This window comes from Myxocyprinus asiaticus, chromosome 8 (assembly GCF_019703515.2).
Source record: "Myxocyprinus asiaticus isolate MX2 ecotype Aquarium Trade chromosome 8, UBuf_Myxa_2, whole genome shotgun sequence".
Taxonomy (NCBI): Eukaryota; Metazoa; Chordata; class Actinopteri; order Cypriniformes; family Catostomidae; genus Myxocyprinus; species Myxocyprinus asiaticus.
Window position 1 is genome coordinate 50148915 of NC_059351.1, and position 22424 is coordinate 50171338.

At 37.2% G+C, this 22424-nt stretch overlaps 1 protein-coding gene across 1 annotated transcript in view; it reads left to right on the forward strand.

The window, feature by feature from the left end:
• Positions 1-21796, forward strand: part of LOC127445082 (TBC1 domain family member 9-like) — a 41190-nt gene extending 19394 nt beyond the window's left edge. The window contains exons 7-21 of the mRNA XM_051704845.1: positions 17-223; positions 624-797; positions 3332-3482; positions 5448-5662; positions 5763-5880; positions 6199-6484; positions 12904-13033; positions 13167-13265; positions 13364-13432; positions 13598-13838; positions 13939-14004; positions 15007-15093; positions 15287-15355; positions 15440-15543; positions 19071-21796. Of these exons, the coding sequence (XP_051560805.1) occupies positions 17-223; positions 624-797; positions 3332-3482; positions 5448-5662; positions 5763-5880; positions 6199-6484; positions 12904-13033; positions 13167-13265; positions 13364-13432; positions 13598-13838; positions 13939-14004; positions 15007-15093; positions 15287-15355; positions 15440-15543; positions 19071-19790 (2736 nt within the window). The 3' untranslated portion in view covers positions 19791-21796. The remainder of the gene's footprint in view (positions 1-16; positions 224-623; positions 798-3331; positions 3483-5447; positions 5663-5762; positions 5881-6198; positions 6485-12903; positions 13034-13166; positions 13266-13363; positions 13433-13597; positions 13839-13938; positions 14005-15006; positions 15094-15286; positions 15356-15439; positions 15544-19070) is intronic.
• The last annotated feature ends 628 nt before the right edge of the window (positions 21797-22424 follow it).

Below are 22424 nucleotides of genomic sequence, written 5' to 3' on the forward strand. Positions count from 1 at the left end.
TCTCTCTCTGCATTAGGTGACCATCGTTGAGAAAGCTGATAGCTCCAACGTCCTTCCCAGCCCCTTGTCAATCAGCACCAAAAACAAAATGACTTTCCTCTTTGCCAATCTCAAAGACCGGGACTTCCTGGTGCAGCGAATCTCTGACTTCCTGCAGCAGACCACTTCCAAAATCTACTTTGAGCGGGAAATCACAGGCAGCCTCAGCAGCTCAGATGATGAGGTGAACACAATGCTTTTCGTTTGTTCATTTGATTTTTACTATTATAGATAATACTGTATATATTACACTATACTATACAACACTCTACTAGACTATACTATATACTTAAACTATACTAAACTTATACTATGCTTATACTATACTTATACTATTCTACACTATTCTATTTTTATACTATGGTTATACCATACTTATAATTTACTAAACTTATACTATACTTATACTAAACTATACTACATTATACTTATTCTATACTGTACTATACTACACTAAACTTATAGTATACTATATACAGTATACTATACTTATACTGTACTATATTAAACTTATACTATACCATACTATGCTTGTACTATACTATACTAAACTTATACTGTACTATACTATACTATATTTGTAGGTATACTCGCAGCAGGGCAGTGTTTTGTCCTGTAGTCCTCATCGCAGTGCTTTTGGCTCAGAGGGAGAGAGTGAGAGACAGTTCAATCTTAATGATAACAGAGTTCCCACAGCAACACAAGCACTGATGACCATGTACCGTCGTCGATCCCCAGAGGAATTCAACCCCAAACTGGTATCTCGATATAAAAATCTATTAAAAATAACGAAGGCATGTTTCCCCACAGTTTTTCACTAAATCAACACAAGGGAGAATGAGATTTAATCATTTTCATTGATATGCACTTTTGTTTTTATATTTTATATAGAATGATATATAGTATCTTAATAAACAGCATCATTTAACTTCATATATATTTACTAAAACATTTTTTTGTGATTTGAAGAAGGTGTGCAAAAATAACTTGACTTATTTTTTAGAGCCAGTTCAATATTGCATAAATATAAATTATTACTGTGGGACCCAGTCAAGTTTATTTGAATAATATAATGCTGAATTATCATTGTTATTTTGAGGATTAGATTTGTTTTATGTAAAAGTTATATATCTCTGTCTTATTTACTTCACCTTCACCTCGAGCTTTTATTTTGACACTGAAAGCGCAGTGTATTTGTCCATTTACAATGTTCCTCATCTGGTTAAACGCTGTCATCTCCTCCTTTTCTGTCATACTGTGCTGCGTTTGTAGATTTGTATAATAACTTTTAGCTGTTACTAATGTGGAATTGCACATGCTTGAACCTACAGTATGTTTCTTTCACAATGCACATGAACTGCTCTAAAAGCGCTAAAAACACGAGCCCATGAGCCCTGCGTGTGCACTAAGCAGTGCATCACCGGTTTATTCTGAAGCACACAAAGACCATGTTTATCCGTCTTTAATCGCAGCCTTTTGCAGTTTTATAATCACATACTGTATGACCATATCGCCATTTTGGTGTTATTTTGATTAATTGTGCAGCCCCGAAGGATCATGAAACTAGTCTACTGATAAACTCTTTATGAAACTTAATGGCCAAATAAAAAGCACATTAAAAACTAAAATTATCACAACATTCACAATATTGCCTTGTTATATTGTGAATATTTATGGCCCAGCCCTACCTCTTAGTATCACTGGCAACATCTTATTTGAGACGTGTATTCTTTCCCCCTTTATATACACACAAACCTACATCAAACCATAAATGAAAGATTAGAAGGACAGAAATATGTTCTGCAATATTATTAAGCAATGAACCAGGAGAGTGTTACAGTGATTGCATTACAGTGATTTTATTACTTGTAAGGAGTGTTCTTAGTGTTCTAAAACCCCCTTAACCGTGGTAAAATCACTATAAAGCACTCAAATGGCTTATTGCTTTTATAAAATGGCACCAAAAACAATATGATTATGTTGGTTTGACGAAGCCAACATATTGTTACTCTACAGACTTTTTTAGGGTTTTTCCAAAATCCCTAAACCAAGACCAAAATTATCAATTGTAACTCCTACTAAAGCTTTCAAGCTACATTCAGCAAACTTGGCACAGACCTTCATGCTGTTCTGACTCTATCCATCCATCCATCCCATCTATCCATCCATCCATCCTTGTCTCTCCATAGATCTATAGATAGATTGATCCATCATCCATCTAAAGATCTATAGATAGATCCATCCATCCATCCATCCAAAGATCTATAGATAGGATCCATCCATCCATCCATCCATCCACAGATCTATAGATAGGATCCATCCATCCATCCATCCATCCACAGATCTATAGATAGATCCATCCATCCATCCATCCATCCACAGATCTATAGATAGATCCATCCATCCATCCATCCATCCACAGATCTATAGATAGATCCATCCATCCATCCATCCATCCACAGATCTATAGATAGATCCATCCATCCATCCATCCATCCACAGATCTATAGATAGGATCCATCCATCCATCCATCCACAGATCTATAGATAGATCCATCCATCCATCCACAGATCTATAGATAGATCCATCCATCCATCCATCCACAGATCTATAGATAGATCCATCCATCCATCCATCCACAGATCTATAGATAGATCCATCCACAGATCTATAGATAGATCCATCCATCCATCCATCCACAGATCTATAGATAGATCCATCCATCCATTCACAGATCTATAGATAGATCCATCCATCCATCCATCCACAGATCTATAGATAGATCCATCCATCCATTTTACCTATCTATAGATCTGTGGATGGATGGATCTATCTAGTTCTACATTTATAGTCACTCCAAAAACCTTGCGTGTGTGCATTATGTGCCTGTTGAGTGTTTGTTGTTGTGTACAACAAGCAGAAACACATTAATAGAACACAGGAAGTGAAACTCAAGAAAACACTGTACAGTTTGTAGCTGGCCTTGCAACAAATGAGCGGAACACCTGCTTATCGAAGTCATTTACTTTAAAACCCCCATGCTGTGTTCAATAGAGGATATTTATTTTATGCTTCTCCCAGGGTTGTCTAATGTAAAGCTTTTATATATTTAAAAGCCTCACATTTGCAGTTTGAAAATAAAAAGGCGATTAAGTTCACAGTTTATTTCAATTGGCTTTCAATTCCAGCACGTATTTGTTGATGTCAGACTCCCCTACATCACGTAGACTGGACTCAGCACTTCTGAAGTTGGACAGCAGTGTAACACTCTGTTTACCTGGATGTTTTCAGGCTAAAGAGTTTCTGAAGGAGCAGGCGTGGAAGAATCACTTTGCCGAGTACGGTCAGGGAGTGTGTATGTACCGTACGGAGAAGACCAAAGACCTGGTGCTGCAGGGCATCCCGGAGAACATGAGAGGAGAACTCTGGCTCCTGTTCTCTGGTGAGTCGCATGTTAACACACAGAAAACACATTCAGCGGCCATAAATATTTCTTACCTACCAATTAAATTTTATTTTGCAGCATTTTATATTGACAGCATTTTTAGCACAAAAAGGTGAAGAAGGGGCATCATTGTTTTGTTCCAATACTTGGTTTTGGTGACTATGATAGGAATATTCCATATTTCAGAGGTTTTCTTTGGTGACAGTTTGTCTTTGCTTGTGTCACTTTAATCTGCAATGGTCAGACTATTATTCTTACAATTGGAATTTCATGGCGTTTCATTTAAATTTAATTACAATGTTTCCATTTGGCTCTTGGAGAGTGTTAATTTTGGACCCCACCTAGACATCTTAAGTGTGTTTCTCTGCACTCTCTTTAACAGTACATGTACAAAAACACACACAAACATACACACACCTGTTGACCTACTTTTCTTGTGTGGTTGTCTTGTGGTGTAGTGCTCAAACCTGTTTGTCTTTTACACATTATTTCCTGTTTATTAAATGTGAGCCGAGCAAAGCATACTTTCACACACTGAAACTGGCCAGTGCACACACAACCGACACACTTGACTGCACTAGCACATTTCTTGTGGTAGTAAACAACGTGAGGATTTGTTGTCTATTTATTGTCTTTATATTATTTTGCATTGCCCAGTCTTATTCCTTTAAATTCAAACCACAAACCCACATCTAAACAATTCTAAAACAATGTCTGATAAGAACTAGTTCTCATTTCTCAACCCTAGTAAAAGTCCTTATGAGGAGCAGGCCCACTCTTTGCCTTCAAAACAATTTAATTTCTTCTTGGAATGCTGCTATACCAGTTGTTAACTGTGTACGTTTGGATATTGCATTTTTAAGAAGGCAAACATGCAGTTTTTTTGTGTTATAAGGAAGGTTGAACATCTACTTTGCACTCCAGAACCTCCCAGATACAGGTTCAGCGATGTTCAGACCTGGTTCTCTGGAAAACCAGGGAAGGTGTATAGGAGGACATCATGGTGAAATACAGATGTCATGTTCCTCAAATAGAGTATAAAATAATGCCTAGAAGAAGTAATATAATATCCACAAACCAATTTATAATGTAAATTCAGAAAAACATGAGGCTTTAAAGTCTAAGACAAATCTTTTAACACTTTTTTATTTATTGTATTACAATGTAAAATGTATATATTTCTTCAGAAAAGCTTTTTTGGATCTTTTTTTTTTTCTGAATTCACCATCTAATTTGAGGTTAATTCAGAATGATTAAAGGTGCACTCAGTAACTTTTGTCTTTGTGGCATCTTGGACTTATACTGACACCTAGTGGCTTGGATGCAGCATCGTTTCAAATCAATAGTTTTCAGCTTCAGATGCCGTAGTAGAAATTTAGTATTCACAATCAGCCATGATTACTTTATTCAATGAGTGAAAGTGTCAAATAACAGGACGGTTACTGAGATTAAGCGAGTAGTATTCGGCTGGTCATGTGATTCTAACATGGCCGCCCCCATGTGTGGACCCTCTCCATGTAGAATAAAACAGCTTTTATAAGGTTACTGATACGACTGGAGTCTTCATTTTAATGTGAGTGGTCATGTTCCTACATATGTTGCAAAATTACAATTCATGTCTTTGAGTTAAACTTTTTTAATGAGGAAAAAAATTACTGAGTGCACCTTAACTGCGTAAATGTATTTAATGCTACATTTTTTATATAATTAATCACACTTGATTAACGCGTTAAACCGACAGCCCTATTAAATACACAAAATTTACAAAATGAAAAAAATAAATAAAGTTAGCAAGTAACTGAAATGGTTTTAAGTAACAGGATTACATATTTAGCCTAAATTAATTGGGGTGGAATTGGTGGGTTAGGGTTAGGGTTGGGTTAAGGCCAAACCAGTGGTTCACTTATAAACAAGCATTAGTTGTGTTGATTGGTTGTTGAGTGTGGACATTGGTTTTTACAGGGGCAGTTAACGAAATGGCGACTCATCCTGGTTATTATGAGGATCTGGTGGAGAAGTCGATGGGGAAATACAATTTGGCCACAGAGGAGATCGAAAGAGACTTACACCGGTCTCTGCCAGAACATCCAGCCTTTCAGAACGAGATGGGCATCGCCGCCTTGCGTAGAGTCCTAACTGCTTACGCCTTTCGCAACCCCAATATTGGCTACTGCCAGGTATGATCCCACACTTTCTATACCCACATACAATGCAACACCTTCTATAGACTCAATGCATATGCAGCATGCTCATAATACGAGTTCATCTTTTCCACAGGCCATGAACATAGTGACCTCGGTCCTGTTGCTGTACGCTAAAGAGGAAGAGGCCTTCTGGCTGCTGGTAGCGTTATGTGAGAGGATGCTGCCAGACTACTACAACACCAGAGTTGTTGGTGAGATCAAATATAGTATGTTATACTTCATTAAGGGCTGGATAAAAAAAATAAAAAGTTCCGATTAATCAGTCTCTTCATTTAGACAATCCTGCATCGATAAATACTGTATATGCACTTTAAAATATGCAAGTTCAATGTAAGTGCCATACTGTAACCATCATTTTTGCTTTATTTAAAATACTGAGGGATGAGTCGAATTCTTTACTGTGGTAATCGACATTAAGCCACAAATGTTGTCAACTGAGCTTAACTTGTATTGAACCTGTGACCGTGATCACTGTTCAGTGTAATATGTGTGTTGTGTGTGTTTGTCAGGTGCTCTGGTGGATCAGGGTGTGTTTGAAGAGCTGGCTCATGTGTACGTGCCTCAGCTGTATGACTGCATGCAGGCGCTGAGCGTCATCTCAACCATCTCCCTCTCCTGGTTCCTCACGCTCTTCCTGTCTGTCATGCCCTTCGAGAGTGCTGTGGTGGTGGTCGACTGCTTCTTCTATGAGGGCATTAAAGTCATTTTCCAGCTCGCTCTGTCTGTGCTCGACGCTAATATACATCAGCTGTTGAGCTGTAAAGATGATGGAGAAGCCATGACTATACTGGGCAGGTACGAGAACCAAATACTACTGACTATATGTCGTATCCTGCATGGTGAGAATATATAGTGTTCTGAAAAGGACTATTTGCTGCATACTACTGTATGTAGTGAGTGTATATATAGTATATTGCAGCACACTACATAGTGACTTTTAGTTTATTGCAAAGTCATTATACTGCAAAGTGATTATGTAGAGCATACTACATAGTAAGTAATTAATACTACATATATATATAGTACACAACATTCAGTAGTATGTATATTATACTGTAGTATAAGTGATTAAATGTAGTATACAACACAGTATATATATATATATATATATATATATATATATATATATATATATAATATTGCAAAATGAGGATATGTTATATACTACACAGCGAGAATACAGTATATAGGATACTACAAAGTCAGTATGCAGCATACTACACAGTGAGTATATACTGTAGTATATAGTATACTGGAAAAAGAATATATATGTAGCATACTACATAGTATAGATAGACATGAGTATATATAGTGTTCAGCTCAGTGATTATATGTAGAATACTGCAAAATGATATTGTAGCGTACTACATTTTGAGTATATATAGTACACAACATAGTATGTATAGTTTACTGCAAAGTGATTATATGTGGTAAATTATATTGCAAAATAAGAATGTAATATACTACATAGTGAGAATATATAGTCTACGGAGTCTGCAACGTACTACATAGTGAATATATTAAGTATAATGCAAAGTATGTGTAACATTAAGCAAGATGAGTATATGAAGCGTAGTACATAGTGAGTATATATAGTGTACTGCAATGCAAGTATGTGTAGCATACTACATAGTGTATATATACACTGCCTGGCCAAAAAAAAAGTTGCATACTCTAATATTTCAGTGGACCGCCTTCAGCATTGATAACGGTGTGCATTCGTCGTGGCATTGTTTATGAAACATTTATTTCCGTCTAGAGTTGCATTAATTTTTGGCCGAGATCTTGTATTGATGACTAGAGAGTCAAACCACTCTGTAAAGTCTTCTCCAGCACATCCCAAATACTTTCAGTGGGGTTAAGGTCAGGACTCTGTGGTGGCCAATTCATGTGTGAAAATGATTCCTCAGGCACCCTGAACCACTCTCACAATTTGAGCCTGATGAATCTTGGCATTGTCGTCCTGGAATATGCCCGTGCCGTCAGGGAAGAAAAAATCCATTGATGGAATAACCTGGTCATTCAGTACATTCATGTAGTCAGCTGTCTTCATTTTATTGCCGCATAACATTGCTGAGCCTGGACCTGACCAGTTGAAGCAACCCCAGATCATAACACTGCCTCCAGAGGCTTGTACAGTGGGCACTATGCGCCCATCGCTGTGGAATAGGGTAAATCTGGACTCATCAGACAACATGACCTTTTGCTCCACAGTCCAGTCTTTATGCTCCCTAGCAAATTGAAGTTGTTTTTTCCAAGTTGTTTAGCCTCACTAACAAGTGGCTTTCTTGTGGCCATACAGCTGATTAGTCCCAATCCTGTAAGTTCTCGTCACATTGTGCATGTGGAAATGATCTTACTTTCTCAATTAAACATAGCCGTGATTTCTACTGTCGATTTTTTACGATGTGTCTTCAGGAATTTTAGTGATCTCCGATCACGATTATTCAAGATTTTTTTCCAACCACATTTCTTCCGCGAAGCTGACAGTTCACCACTATCTTTCCAGGTTTTAATATTGCGTTGGACAGTTCTTAACCCAATTCCAGTGATTTCAGTGATTTTTTTTCTTTGCTTGATACAGGCCAATAATTTGCCCCTTCTGAAACACGGTAACATGTTTTCCACGACCACGGGATACGACTTCCGACATGGTTGTTTAAGAAATGAGAAGCTACACCTTGCATCAGTTGGGGTTAAAAGAATTGTTGCTAGCTGAAACATATTAATCACTGCAATAATGATCCAATCATAGACTCTTAAGTATCTGCTTATTTAAATCCAAACAGCGACTTTTTTTTTGGACCAGGCAGTGTAGTATACTGCAAAGTCTGTATAGCCTTTGCAAAAGTGATTATATTTAGCATACAACATATTGTGAATACTGTATATAGTTCACAACATAGTATACTACAAAGTGATTATATGTAGTATACTACACAGTATACCGAGTATATTGCAAGAATATTTAGTACAAAACATAGTATGTATAATATAATTTACTGCAAAGTGTTTTTTTTAAGTATACACAGTATAAATAGTACAAAGGCAGGATACAGCATACTACACAGTGAGTATACAGTATGTAGTTTACTGCAAAGAGTGTACATGTAGTGTTCATCAAAGTGATTATTTGTATGTATATATATACACTGATCAGTCACAACATTAAAACCACCTGCCTAATATTGTGTAGGTCCCCCTCGTGCCGCCAAAACAGCGCCAACCCCCATCTCAGAATAGCATTCTGATATGATATTCTTCTCATCACAATTGTACAGAGTGGTTATCTGAGTTACTGTAGACTTTGTCAGTTCAAACCAGTCTGGCCATTCTCTGTTGACCTCTCTCATCAACAAGGCGTTTCCATCCACAGATCTGCCTCTCAGTGGATGTTTTTTGTTTTTGGCACCATTCTGAGTAAATACTAGAGACTGTTGTGTGTGAAAATCCCAGGAGATCAGCAGTTACAGAAATACTCAAACCAGACCGTCTGGCACCAACAATCATGCCATGGTCCAAATCAATGAGATCAAAATTTTTTCCCATTCTGATGGTTGATGTGAACATTATCTGAAGTTCCTGACCCGTATTTGCATGATTTTATGCACTGCTACCAAATGATTGGCTGATTAGATAATCGCTTGGATGGTTGTTGGTGCCAGATGGGCTGGTTTGAGAATTTTTGTAACTGCTGATCTCCTGGGATCTCCTGAGAATGACCAGACTGGTTCGAAATGACAAAGTCTACAGTAACTCAGATGACCACTCCGTACAGTTGTGGTGAGAAGAAAAGCATCTCAGAATGCTGAGATGTGGGTTGGCACTGTTTTGGGGGGGACCTACACAGTATTAGGCAGGTGGTTTTAATGTTGTGGCTGATCATTGTATGTATGTATATAAATATAAATATATATATATATATATATATATATATATATATATATATACACATATACATACACAGTATACTATACAGTATTTATAATATAATGCAAAATAAATATGTAATATACTACTGTACATAGTGAGAATATATAGTATTCTGACTGAGTATGCAGTGTACTTCATGGTGAGAAAATATAGTATACCTGTACTACAAAGTCAGTATGCAGCGTACTACATAGTGAGTATATGAAGAATACTGTAAAGTGAGTATAGCATTAAGCAAGGTGAGTATATGAAGCGTACTACGAAGTGAGTGTGTGTGTGTATATATATATATATATATATATATATTCTGCAATGTATGTGTAACTTACTACATTGTAAATAGTATACTACTTTGCAGTATACTATATATAATATACTGCAAAGTATCTATAGCCTTCTGCAAAAGTGATTACATTTAACGTACTACATAGTAAGTATATGTAGTATACAACATATTGAGTATGTACAGTTTAGATCACTGCAAAGTGATACGTAGTGTACTACATGGTGAATTTACTGTATATACTGTAGTATAATGCAAAGTGAGTATATGTAATATTATACATAGTTATTATATGTAGCATACTGCAAAGTATATAGAGTACTACATATAGTATAGCAAAATACATGCATCCCCCAGGGATGTGTGCTCTCCCCACTACTGTTCTCCCTGTATACAAATGACTGCACCGCCAAGGACCCCTCTGTCAAGCTCCTGAAGTTTGCAGACGACACCACTGTCATCGGTCATCCAAGATGACGATGAGTCTGCCTACAGAAGGGAGGTTGAACGGCTGGCTCACTGGTGTAGTCAAAACAACCTGGAGCTCAAAACGTTGGAGATGATTGTGGACTTTAGGAGGAACACCCCAACACTGTCCCCCCTCAACATTCTAAACAGCACTGTGGCAGCAGTGGAGTCATTCAGGTTCCTGGGCACTACCACCTCACAGGACCTGAAGTGGGAGACCCACATTGACTCCATTGTGAAAAAGGTCCAGCAGAGGTTGTACTTCCTTCACCAGTTGAGGAAGTTCAACCTGCCACAGGTGCTGCTGATACAGTTCTACTCAGCAGTCACTGAGTCTGTCCTCTGCACTTCAATAACTGTCTGGTTTGGTTCCTTCAAGAACTATACACTTCCAGAGTGAGGAAAAAGGCTAGAAAAATCACTCTGGACCCCACTCACCCTGCCCACTACCTTTCTGAACTGTTGCCTTCTGGCCGACGCTTCAGAGCTCTGAGCACCAGAACCGTCGGGCACAGGAACAGTTTATTCCCTCAGTCTATCCATCTTATGAACAGTTAAAACTGTCCCGTTGAGCAATAATTGTGTGCAATACACAGTTTAGTCTTTTTATATTTTTCCAGCATACCACACCTCTTCTGCCATTACATTCCCTTGCACTGTATATAACAGATTTGTATTTGTATATTATAGTATTTGTATTTGTATATTTGAGCAGTTGTGCTCAAAAGTTTGCATACCCTTGAAAAATTGGTAATATACTGTATATACTATTTATTTATTTTTTTTAACATGAGTGAGAAGGCAAAACACATTTCTTTTATTTCTTATGGGATTCATATTCAACTGTAGGTTATAACAGAATGGCACAATCATAAAACAAAACATGGCAACAAAGAAAAAAATGAAATGACCCCTGTTCAAAAGTCTGCATACCCTTAGTTCTTAATACTGTGTATTGCCCCCTTTAGCATCAATGACAGCGTGCAGTCTTTTGTAATAGTTGTCTATGAGGCTCCAAATTCTTGCAGGTGGTATAGCTGCCCATTCATCTTGGCAAAATGCCTCCAGGTCATGCAAAGTCTTTGGTCGTATTGCATGCACCGCACATTTGAGATCTCCCCAGAGTGGCTCGATGATATTAAGGTCAGGAGACTGTGATGGACACTCCAGAACCTTCAACTTTTTCTGCTGTTACCACTGGAGGGTCAACTTGGCCTTGTGCTTAGGGTCATTGTCATGCTGGAAAGTCCAAGAGCGTCCCATGTGCAGCTTTCGTGCAGAAGAATGCAAATTGTCTGCCAGTATTTTCTGATAACATGCTGCATTCATCTTGCCATCAGTTTTCACAAGATTCCCCGTGCTTTAGAGCTCACACACCCCCAAAACATCAGTGAGCCACCACCATGCTTCACAGTGGTGATGGTATTCTTTTCACTATAGGCCTTGTTGACCCCTCTCCAAACATAGCGCTTATGGTTGTGACCATAAAGCTCTATTTTGGTCTCGTCACTCCAAATTACAGTGTGCCAGAAGCTGTGAGGCGTGTCAAGGTGTTGTCGGGCATATTCTAACCGAGCTTTTTTGTGGCATTGGCGCAGTAAAGGATTCTTTCTGGCAACTCGACCATGCAGCTCATTTTTGTTCAAGTATCGTTGTATTGTGCTCCTTGAAACAACCACACCGTCTTTTTCCAGAGCAGCCTGTATTTCTCCTGAGGTTACCTGTGGGTTTTTCTTTGTATCCTGAACAGTTCTTCTGGCAGTTGTGGCTGAAATCTTTCTTGGTTTACCTGACCTTGGCTTGGTATCAAGAGATCCTCGAATTTTCCACTTCTTAATAAGTGATTGAACAGTACTGACTGGCATTTTCAAGGCTTTGGATATCTTTTTATATCCTTTTCCATCTTTATAAAGTTTCATTACCTTGTTACGCAGGTCTTTTGACAGTTCTTTTCTGCTCCCCATGGCTCAGTATCTAGCCTGCTCAGTGCATCCACGTGAGAGCTAACAAACTCATTGACTGTTTATACACAGACACTAATTACAATTTAAAAAGCCACAGGTGTGGGAAATTAACCTTTAATTGCCATTTAAACCTGTGTGTGTCACCTTGTGTGTCTGTAACAAGGCCAAACATTCAAGGGTATGTAAACTTTTGATCAGGGCCATTTGGGTGATTTGTGTTACCATTATGATTTAAAAAGGAGCCAAACAACTATGTGATAATAAATGGCTTCATATGATCACTATCCTTAAATAAAATACAGTTTTTTGCATGATCAGCAATATTTTCAAAATCAATGCCAAAATTTCACAATTTCTGCCAGGGTATGCAAACTTTTGAGCACAAGTGTGTGTGTAAGCATACTTGGCCATAAAGCTCATTCTGATTCTGATATGTATGTAGCTAAATATTTTTATAAACAGTTGACGAGCAGTTAACATTTGCAATATATCTTTTAAAGGTTTAGAAGGTAAATTAATTCTTAGTTATGATAACACAAACAAGTGTGTGTGTTTGTGTGTTGTAGGTATCTGGACAGTGTGACTAATAAAGACAGCACTCTTCCACCAATCCCACATCTCCACTCTCTCCTCACTGATAACAGAGAGCCTCATCCAGAGGTGGACATCTTCAAACTCGTCCACAGTTCATACGAGGTTTGTCATCTGAGATTTGATGTGTTAGTAGTATATTCACTGTTTATGTAAGTCACAAGCATGCACACATTTCTAAGACACACATATTCATAACCTGTGTCATTTTGCTATGGTAATTCTCTGTGTTGTGCAGAAGTTTGGCTCCATTCAGGCGGATGTAATTGAGCAGATGCGCTTCAAACAGAGACTGAGAGTGATTCAGGCCATTGAAGACACCACCAAACGCAACGTGGTAAATATACACTCTCCATAAATAAGCATTGCATGATTCTCCCATTTGATTTCACACAGTGAATATAACGTTCATGTTTGTCTCAACTCTTTTTCCAGGTGCGTACCATCGTAACGGAGACGGCCTTCAGCATTGATGAACTGGAGGAGCTCTACTCACTCTTTAAGGTGTCGCAGCTCAGGAAAATTTGAAATATTTTATTTTCAACTCATAATTTGTAATACAAAAAAGAATGCAGAATAGAAGCAACTAGTTTTAACTAGTAGACAGGTTTTGTTTTTACTTTCATAATTGAAAGTTTCATAATCTATCCATGTATTTATTTCCATCAGGCTGAGCATCTGACCAGCTGTTACTGGGGCAGCACCAGTAACCCCATGAACCGTCACGACCCGAGCCTGCCGTACCTGGAGCAGTATCGCATCGACCTGGAGCAGTTCAAGGGGCTGTTCGCTCTGCTCTTCCCCTGGGCCAGCGGCACACACACTGATGATCTGGCCCTGCGATTCTTCCTTCTGCTGGACCACAACGCAGATGCGCTCATAAACTTCAGAGAGTTCATCAACGGCCTGAGTAAATGAGCATTGACATTCAAACTGAGATTCATCAGGATGTTTGGGTTTTGTACACTTTTAATATGACTGAACTGACAAAGGAATGGTTTGTATTGCAGGTGTGCTGTGTCACAGTGACCTGACGGAGAAACTCAAATTCCTGTACAAGATGCACATGCTTCCAGGTATGTGACAATGTGTGTGTTTAAAAAATAAAATAAAAACAAAAGCATTTAGGTATTTGTTTTTTTCTTTTGTGAGAGGAACCAGGGATAAAAAGCAGAAATAAAATAGAATACGGGTGTTTTGTTTCCTTTTTCATGTCTCACACTTAAATTGTTATGAAGTGCATTATAGACTCACAAAGGTCTCTTGAAACCTGTTGTTCTTTGAAACGTATGTTTTCGGACTGTGGTATCTAGTCGTCTGAGAAAATTGTTTTATTCTGCTGACACCTTTGAAAATGTGTCCAGTCCAGAATCATGAGTTTTCATTAAAAATGGATCTAAAATATCATATATAGATTTTTAGTTGTATAGCAGACTGCAGTTGAATAGCATTCTGATATTATATTCCTCTCACCACAATTATACAGAGCGGTTATCTGAGTTACCGTAGACTTTGTCAGTTTGAACCAGTCTGGCCATTCTCTGTTGACCTCTTTCGATAACAAGACATTTCAGTCCACAGAACTGCCGCTCACTGGATGTTTTTTGTTTTTGGCACCATTCGGAGTAAATTCTAGAGACTGTTGTGTGAAAATCACAGGAGATCAGCAGTTACAGAAATACTCAAACCAGCCCATCTGGCACCAACAATCATCCATGCGATTATCTAGTCAGCCAATCGTGTGGCAGCAATGCATAAAATCATGCAGATACGGGTCAGGAGCTTCAATTAATGTTCACATCAACCATAAGAATGGGGGAAAAATGTGATCTCAGTGATTTGGACCGTGGCATGATTGTTGGTGCCAGATGGGCTGGTTTGAGTACAATTGTGGTGATATAATATCAGAATGCTATTCTGAGATGCGGGTTGGTGCTGTTTTGTCGGCACAAGGGGGACCTACACAATGTTGTGGCTGATCGGTGTATATATCAAAATACAAGAATATCAATTGAATCAAATTTTTATTTTGTTCTAAATGACGTTAGAAGAGTCTGAATGTATGTGTTGTTCCTCAGAGTTGCGTCATGAGCAGGAGGAGCCAGATTCGGCCTGTGAAGCTACACAGTATTTCTTTGAGGACATCACACCCGAGACCTCCAGAGGTACTACTACAGACTTACAGTTATCATGCTTTTTAGCAACATTCTGTGTGTCTGTAGCATTACTTCATGTGGGAAATGTGCAAGAAACCTGGGAATTCACTCATTTTAGAGTTGCCAGTTCATTACAATACTCAAGTTGCTTATTTCTCCTCTGTGAAAAACGTTACTAGAAGCTTTGTCCTCTCATTCACAGATCACGATCCCAAGAACAGGATTGAAAAGGATGATGGTTTTGTCAGGGTCACTTTTAAGAACGAAAAAGGTGGGAGACTTAAAAAAACTACTACATCCAATCTGCTCTTAAAGGTGCAGTACTTAAATGGGCTTCTCTCTGTCTGTGATGTAGTGAAGAAAATGCACACTCCAGATTACCGGACATACATGCGCTTGTGGAACCAGGAGACCAAATCAAAGCTAGAGAACATGAAGGATCTTCCCAAACTCAACCAGGTACAACTAGTCAAATGCGAATTCTTACTTCATAACTGTTAACACATATTCATAGCTGAATTAGGGCTGCAACTAACAATTATTTTGATAATCGATTAATCTTCGATTATTTCTATGATTAATCGATTAATCGGATAAAAATGAAATTTTATTTCCTGTATTTTATTCAAATATGATTTTTCAAAAAACTGATATGATTATGGGCTTAAAGATTTGGTTTGATTTACATTACTGAATTCACGATTCTATACTCTCACAAAACTTTGAACAAAGCCTGAATCATGAAAAGTTATTATTATTATTATTAGAAACAGTTCCTTTACTTGTAAAACGTAACAAAAAGTGCTCATTATTAAAGAGTAAAATGATCCATAGGGCATGGAGTGGGACAAAAAACTCAGCCCAGCAGAGGGCAATAGTGACACGAGAATAGAAATATTAATAATTCTGCCCAACTGAAAAATACATAATTATATTAGATACATACAGTATGCTTGTACACACTGATTACATGCATTTAAGTATTTTAATATTATAGTTTTTAAAATAGTATTTTCACTGATTACATGTTTCTAAACTATTCTTTGTATGTATTGTATGTTTATCCAGTAAAATAATGTTTGTCATAGTGTAAATTTACTAGTGAAATCAGACATTGCATGTGGCATTATCAGGAGGACGTTCAATTATTAGGACCCTTCGCATTATTATACATTATATTCAGCATTGCAAACAGTTTAATATAGTACAATCATCTGTAAACCCTGTGCAAATTTACTCTCACGCTTGAAAAGACTCATCCCGGTGCTCACTGTATTACATGCACTTACATGAGCAGGAGAAAACATTTCAAAAACCAGCACACCTTGACTGCTGAGATGTCAGTCTGATATCCATGAAAGCTGCACAATTGATTACATTGAAACTGAAATCGTGGTATGATGTTGGACAGTTTAATCAAAATGTTTGCACTCCCTTTCTCCATTGCGATCGGTTTGATTGACGCGGATACACGCTCACTTGCTCGTTAGAATTTAATGGAGACTCACTTGTGGTAAGAACAAACAGTTTTGCAAAATACACAGCTGATTTTGAACTCATGTTTACATTATAAAAAAGTAAAGTAGCAGTAAAATGTAAGTCATGTGCTGGAGAGAAACAACTCTCGTGCATCAAACAGCACAAGCACTCTGTAAATGCACCTGAAGCAGCTACCGCTCCACATTAAGCTGTATGATTATTATGATTTTCTTAAGGTGTTTATAAAATGCTCTCGTGCGCTCGTATTTTTCAAACGAGTTATCATGCAACACATTTTTCACTGGGCTGTGAAGTGACGTCACTGGGCTTCTCCATGCTTACTGCAAATATCCAACTAACCGATAATGAAATTCGTTGTCGATGATTTCCATTATCGATAATTATCGATTTTATCAATTAGTTGTTGCAGCCCTAAATTGAATATTTCTGATATATTTGAGTGATTACATTGGCTATGAAAAATGTAAAAACGTCACCTCGGTTACAAAAATGGCAAAATAGAGTTGATATTTCTTTTCATTATTTTGAGCCGTTTGTTTCAGTGAATCTGATCTGAAAACACTGATTCATTCATTCTTTGGCATCGTCACTCAAAAATATTCATGGAAATCCCAGTGTGGCATTTTAAAAAATATTTTTAGTAAAATATATAAAGATTTAATTGAGTAAATACTGTTGTATGTTGATACGTATAAATTATTACAACTGAATATAATTTTATAGTAATTTGTGTTTATTTGGTGAAAAACACTGTGGAAAACACGCCTTGATCATTTTTACTGTTTTAGTTCGTGCATTTAACATTTTGAATTTTTGCAACAATGGCTATTTGGTTGAAATAGTGGTTCCTATGTTTGAAAGAACAATATATATCAAATATCATCAAAGGCGATTGTTTAAAATGTAGTAAAATTTTGTAGAAATGTATTTGAGTAAATACTGTTGTTGTTAATTATGATGGTTCCTCTGGTTATGAGAAGAAAAAATCACTTAGGACATTTCAAATCAAGATATGTCAAATAAAATGTTTTTTAAATGAAGTAAAAGTTTTGTACAAAATGTATTAAATAATGTTGTTTAGTAGTATGTAGTGTTATATTGATACATACAAATAGGTACAGGGAAATATAATTTTCTCTTGTTTTCCACACTGTTTTCACCAAATTGATTTTCAACTAGATTTTTACTGTTTTTTGTTCTTGCTTAAATCATTTTGAATATACTTTAAAATTATGTCATTTGGATTAAATTATGGTTCCCCTGATTTCAGAGTAAATACTATACATAAATGCAGATATACAGTATATCAGATATCTTCAAAAGGCTCTTTTTTTAAAATGTAGTAAAACTATTTGTGGAAATAATTTTGTTTATTAGTATGTTTTGTTATATTGAGACTTTTTTGTGGTACTGAGATTAAATATTTTAGAAATCATACCTTGATTATTTTTAACTAGATTTTTACTGGTTTAGTTTTTGCATTAAACATTTTGAATATACTTTGCGACTATGGCTGTTTAGATTAAATGATGGTTCCTCTGATTGAAAGACATTTCAGAGTAAATACTATACATAAATCCATATGTATATCAAATGTCGTCAGAAGGCGCTTTTTGAAAATGTAGTAACATTTAGTAAAAAGGAATTTAAGTAAAAACTGTTGTTTATTAGCCTTTTCAGAGCAATTACTGAACATTATATATACACAGTTGTGCTCAAAAGTTTGCATACCCTGGCAGAAGTTGTGAAATTTTGGCATTGATTTTGAAAATATGATTGATCATGTAAAAAAAAACTGTCTTTTATTTAAGGATAGTGATCATATGAAGCCATTTATTATCACATAGTTGTTTGGCTCCTTTTTAAATCATAATGGTAACAGAAATCACCCAAATGGCCCTGATCAAAAGTTTACATACCCTTGAATGTTTGGCCTTGTTACAGACACACAAGGTGACACACACAGGTTTAAATGGCAATTAAAGGTTAATTTCCCACACCTGTGGCTTTTTAAATTGCAATTAGTGTCTGTGTGTAATTAGTCAATGGGTTTGTTAGCTCTCCCGTGGATGCACTGAGCAGGCTAGATACTGAGCCATGGGGAGCAGAAAAGAACTGTCAAAAGACCTGCGTAACAAGGTAATGGAACTTTATAAAGATGGAAAAGGATATAAAAAGATATCCAAAGCCTTGAAAATGTCAGTCAGTACCGTTCAATCACTTATTAATAAGTGGAAAATTCGAGGATCTCTTGATACCAAGCCAAGGTCAGGTAGACCAAGAAAGATTTCAGCCACAACTGCCAGAAGAACTGTTCAGGATACAAAGAAAAACCCAATCTATTGTATGAGATGGAGATGGATATTACAGTAAAGTTTTGGTATATTAAGGTTAAAAATGCTATTATATGGTTAAAAACTAGAACTGCAGTAAAATCTGTCAGCTTTATATCATATGGTGCATCTGTTTCTTGTTCCTTTTGTCAGAGTCAGTTCATCGAGTTGTGCAAGACTCTATATAACATGTTCAGTGAAGACCCCAACGAGCAGAAGTTGTACCACGCCACCGCCACGGTCACCAGTCTGCTACTGGAAATGGGCGAGGTAGGAAAGCTCTTCTGTAGTCCCGCTAGCAAGGATGATGATGAAGGCGACAACGAAGAGGATGATCAGATCCCATCTCGCAGAAGCAAACACCAAAAAGAGCGGCGCAAACCCTGCTTCTACTCACCAGGTGTTCCGGGCGATGCTGAGATAAACTCCGGCATCACGGGACCCTTGGAGGACATCAAACTTGAGGACTCGTCACCCAAAGACACAGCCACGTCCTCTGCCATGCTCATCTCAGATGACGAGACCAAAGATGACACATCCATGTCGTCGTACTCCGTCCTGAGCACCGGCTCGCACGAAATGGACGATAAACTTCAGTGTGAGGACATCACGGAGGATACGGTACTCATACGCAACAGTGGGAGAGCAGGACATCATGGGACAGGGGGTTTGCCTCATAGCGCTAGTGTCGATAAAGACTGGGCCATCACCTTCGAGCAGTTTTTGGCCTCTGTGCTCACCGAACAAGCCCTGGTGCAGTACTTTGAGAAACCTGTAGAGATCGCTGCGCGAATAACTAATGCTAAGAACGTTCGGAAGGTGGGACACCCGCACGTGTCCGTCAGTGACTATGAAATCTCAATATCTGGCTAACATGCTAAATAAAAACAACACCTTTACACTCAAAACTGTATCTGAACTTTGAGGTTTAATCTAATAGTTCAAGCAAAACTTAAAATTCTGTCATCATTTTCTCACCATCATGTCGTTACAAACCCGAATGACTTTCTTTCTTTGTGGAACACAAATTAAGTAATTAAGCAAAATGGTCAAACTGCTCTTTTCCACACATTGAAAGTCACTGGTGACCATGGCTGTCGAGCTTAAAAAATAAAAGCACCATAAAACTGTCATTAAAGTAGTCCAAATGATTTTCGCACTGTATTTCAAGTCATTTGAAGCCATACAATAGTTTTGTGTGAGAAAATGAAAAAAATGTAAGTCATTATTCACTGAAAATCTTCGCCTCCGGCATATTGCATTTGCACTTACATTTAAACACCTGGCGACACATTTGTGTGTTTGCAATAAAGTCGTTATATGTTGAAAATCTTCCCCTCCTTCATAGCTCTTGACAGGAATTACGAATGAGGTTTGAGAAACACTGTGCTAATAACAAGTTTGTAATTTAAGTCTGTTTCTTAAACATATGGCTTCAGAAGGCTTTGAAATATAGCGCATGAGTCATATGGGCTACTTTGATTATCCTTTATGGTGCAGCCTGGACATTCAGCTTAAACTTCTTTTGTGTTCCATAAAAAAAAAAGGGAAATCATACAGGTTTGGTTTTACGAGAGTGAGTAAATGATGACAGAATTATCATGTGAACTATCCCTTTAACTAAACTGGCCATTTTTTACAATAAGTAATTTAAATCTCACTCGTTTTCTCTTGTGGATCTCCACTTAAATCAGTGTGAAACATCAAAGTCCTCATGTTTATATGGGCTTATTAAGGAATGGACAGTAATGACTTCTCCCAGAGGGTAAATCTTTGATCTTTGCTGATCACTTGGTGTGATAGTGACCTTTTATGATGTAACAAACAGAATGATTTACCTTTTTACCTGTACAAAGGCTGAAATGAACCATTCACCTGCTGTATACTACAATGCGTGTACTTTATATACAGAAATGGTTACTAGTATCTAATACAGTTAGACTGTTTATCATGGTAATTGTGTCTAGAATAGCTCACTAGTCCTGACTGGGTAAAACATGAGTCCTACAAGAAACTAGTACATAAACTTTGCATAACGTTGGCTTGACAACATTCACAGGGATAGTCGAGGGTCCAAATGATCACCCTCTCTTGAGAAAGGACTTAAAAGGAATAGTTCACTCGAACTGAATTAACATTTTGTCATAACTTTAGGCAAAATGTTCATTCAACTCTTTTCCTACAAGGAACGTGAATGGTGATTTATACTGCCAAGCTCCAAAACTGACAAAAACCCCCATTAGGGTATCATAATAGTAGCATATACTGGACGACTTGTGTGCTATATTCAAAATCCTCTGCATCCACATGACAAGTTTGTGGGAGGAACAGACCAAAATAGTAAGCATTTTCAGGTAAACTATTCCTTTAAAAAATGATGTCTTCTGCTTGTTGGATCATAATTTAATAGAAGCCATGCAACTAATTCCATCCATAATATCACATATGTCTTTTAGCTCTATTCTTTGCACCTGCACTTTTGGATTTTCTTCTATATATATAATATAAAATGTGGATTTTTGTTACCTAGAAATGCTTAAATATCATATATTTCTCAGCTGAGAGACGATGCATTCCAGTTGTGAAATATCAGACTTTTAGGCATTCACTATGTACAGTATAGTAGATATATGCTGAAGACCCCGATCATGTACAGTTCATAAGTTAGTGTGTATTCACCGATATGAGGCATGTGGCATGTCTGTCCATCTTCTTGTAAGCTTTGTATTTTTTATATATTTTTTTTTACATCATTGTTTTATGCTGCTGTTTTTAAGTTTACATTTTAATGTGAATGGTTGCAATGGACCTGTAAATGATGCGAACCTCTTTCAGTAATTAAAAGTATATAAGGAATTATTCTGTCCTGTTTTCAGAAACTCGTCATGTTTGTTTGATTTGTTCTTTATTGGAATTCATTTGCTTCTTGGCACTTTCCACGAATAGTGTACTAAATACAGTTTGGAACATGTCTAAATAGTTTTTCAAGAAATAAGCATTAAATAAACATCAATTTGGAAAATATTAATGAAACTGAAGGTTCTAATAACAAAATAAAAAAAACACATCAGAATGGTTAACAGGGTTGCAAGTCAAAATGTGGCAGATTTAGCCGAACTTAAAGAAATCACTAAAAAATGAAAATTCAGTCATTATTTTCTCATCCTAATATTGCTCCAAACCCATATAACTTAATTTCTTCCGTGAAACACAAAAAGAGAAATGTGAAAAATCCTCACACTGCTGTTTGCCGTATAATGAATGTGGGTAGTGATTTGGGGCTGTAAAATAAAACACCATAAACCCACCGTAAAGTATTTAATGCGTCTCGTTCGCTATATTCCAAGCCTTTTCAAGCCATACTATGATGAACAGACTGAAACTTAAGTCGTTAAAATGTTGGCTTGTCGGCCTACAAACTTGGTTTAGGGTTTTTTTTAAATCTCAAAACCAAAATTTCTAGAATTTTTAGACTCCTCCTAGAGCTTTCAAGCTACAGTGCATTCA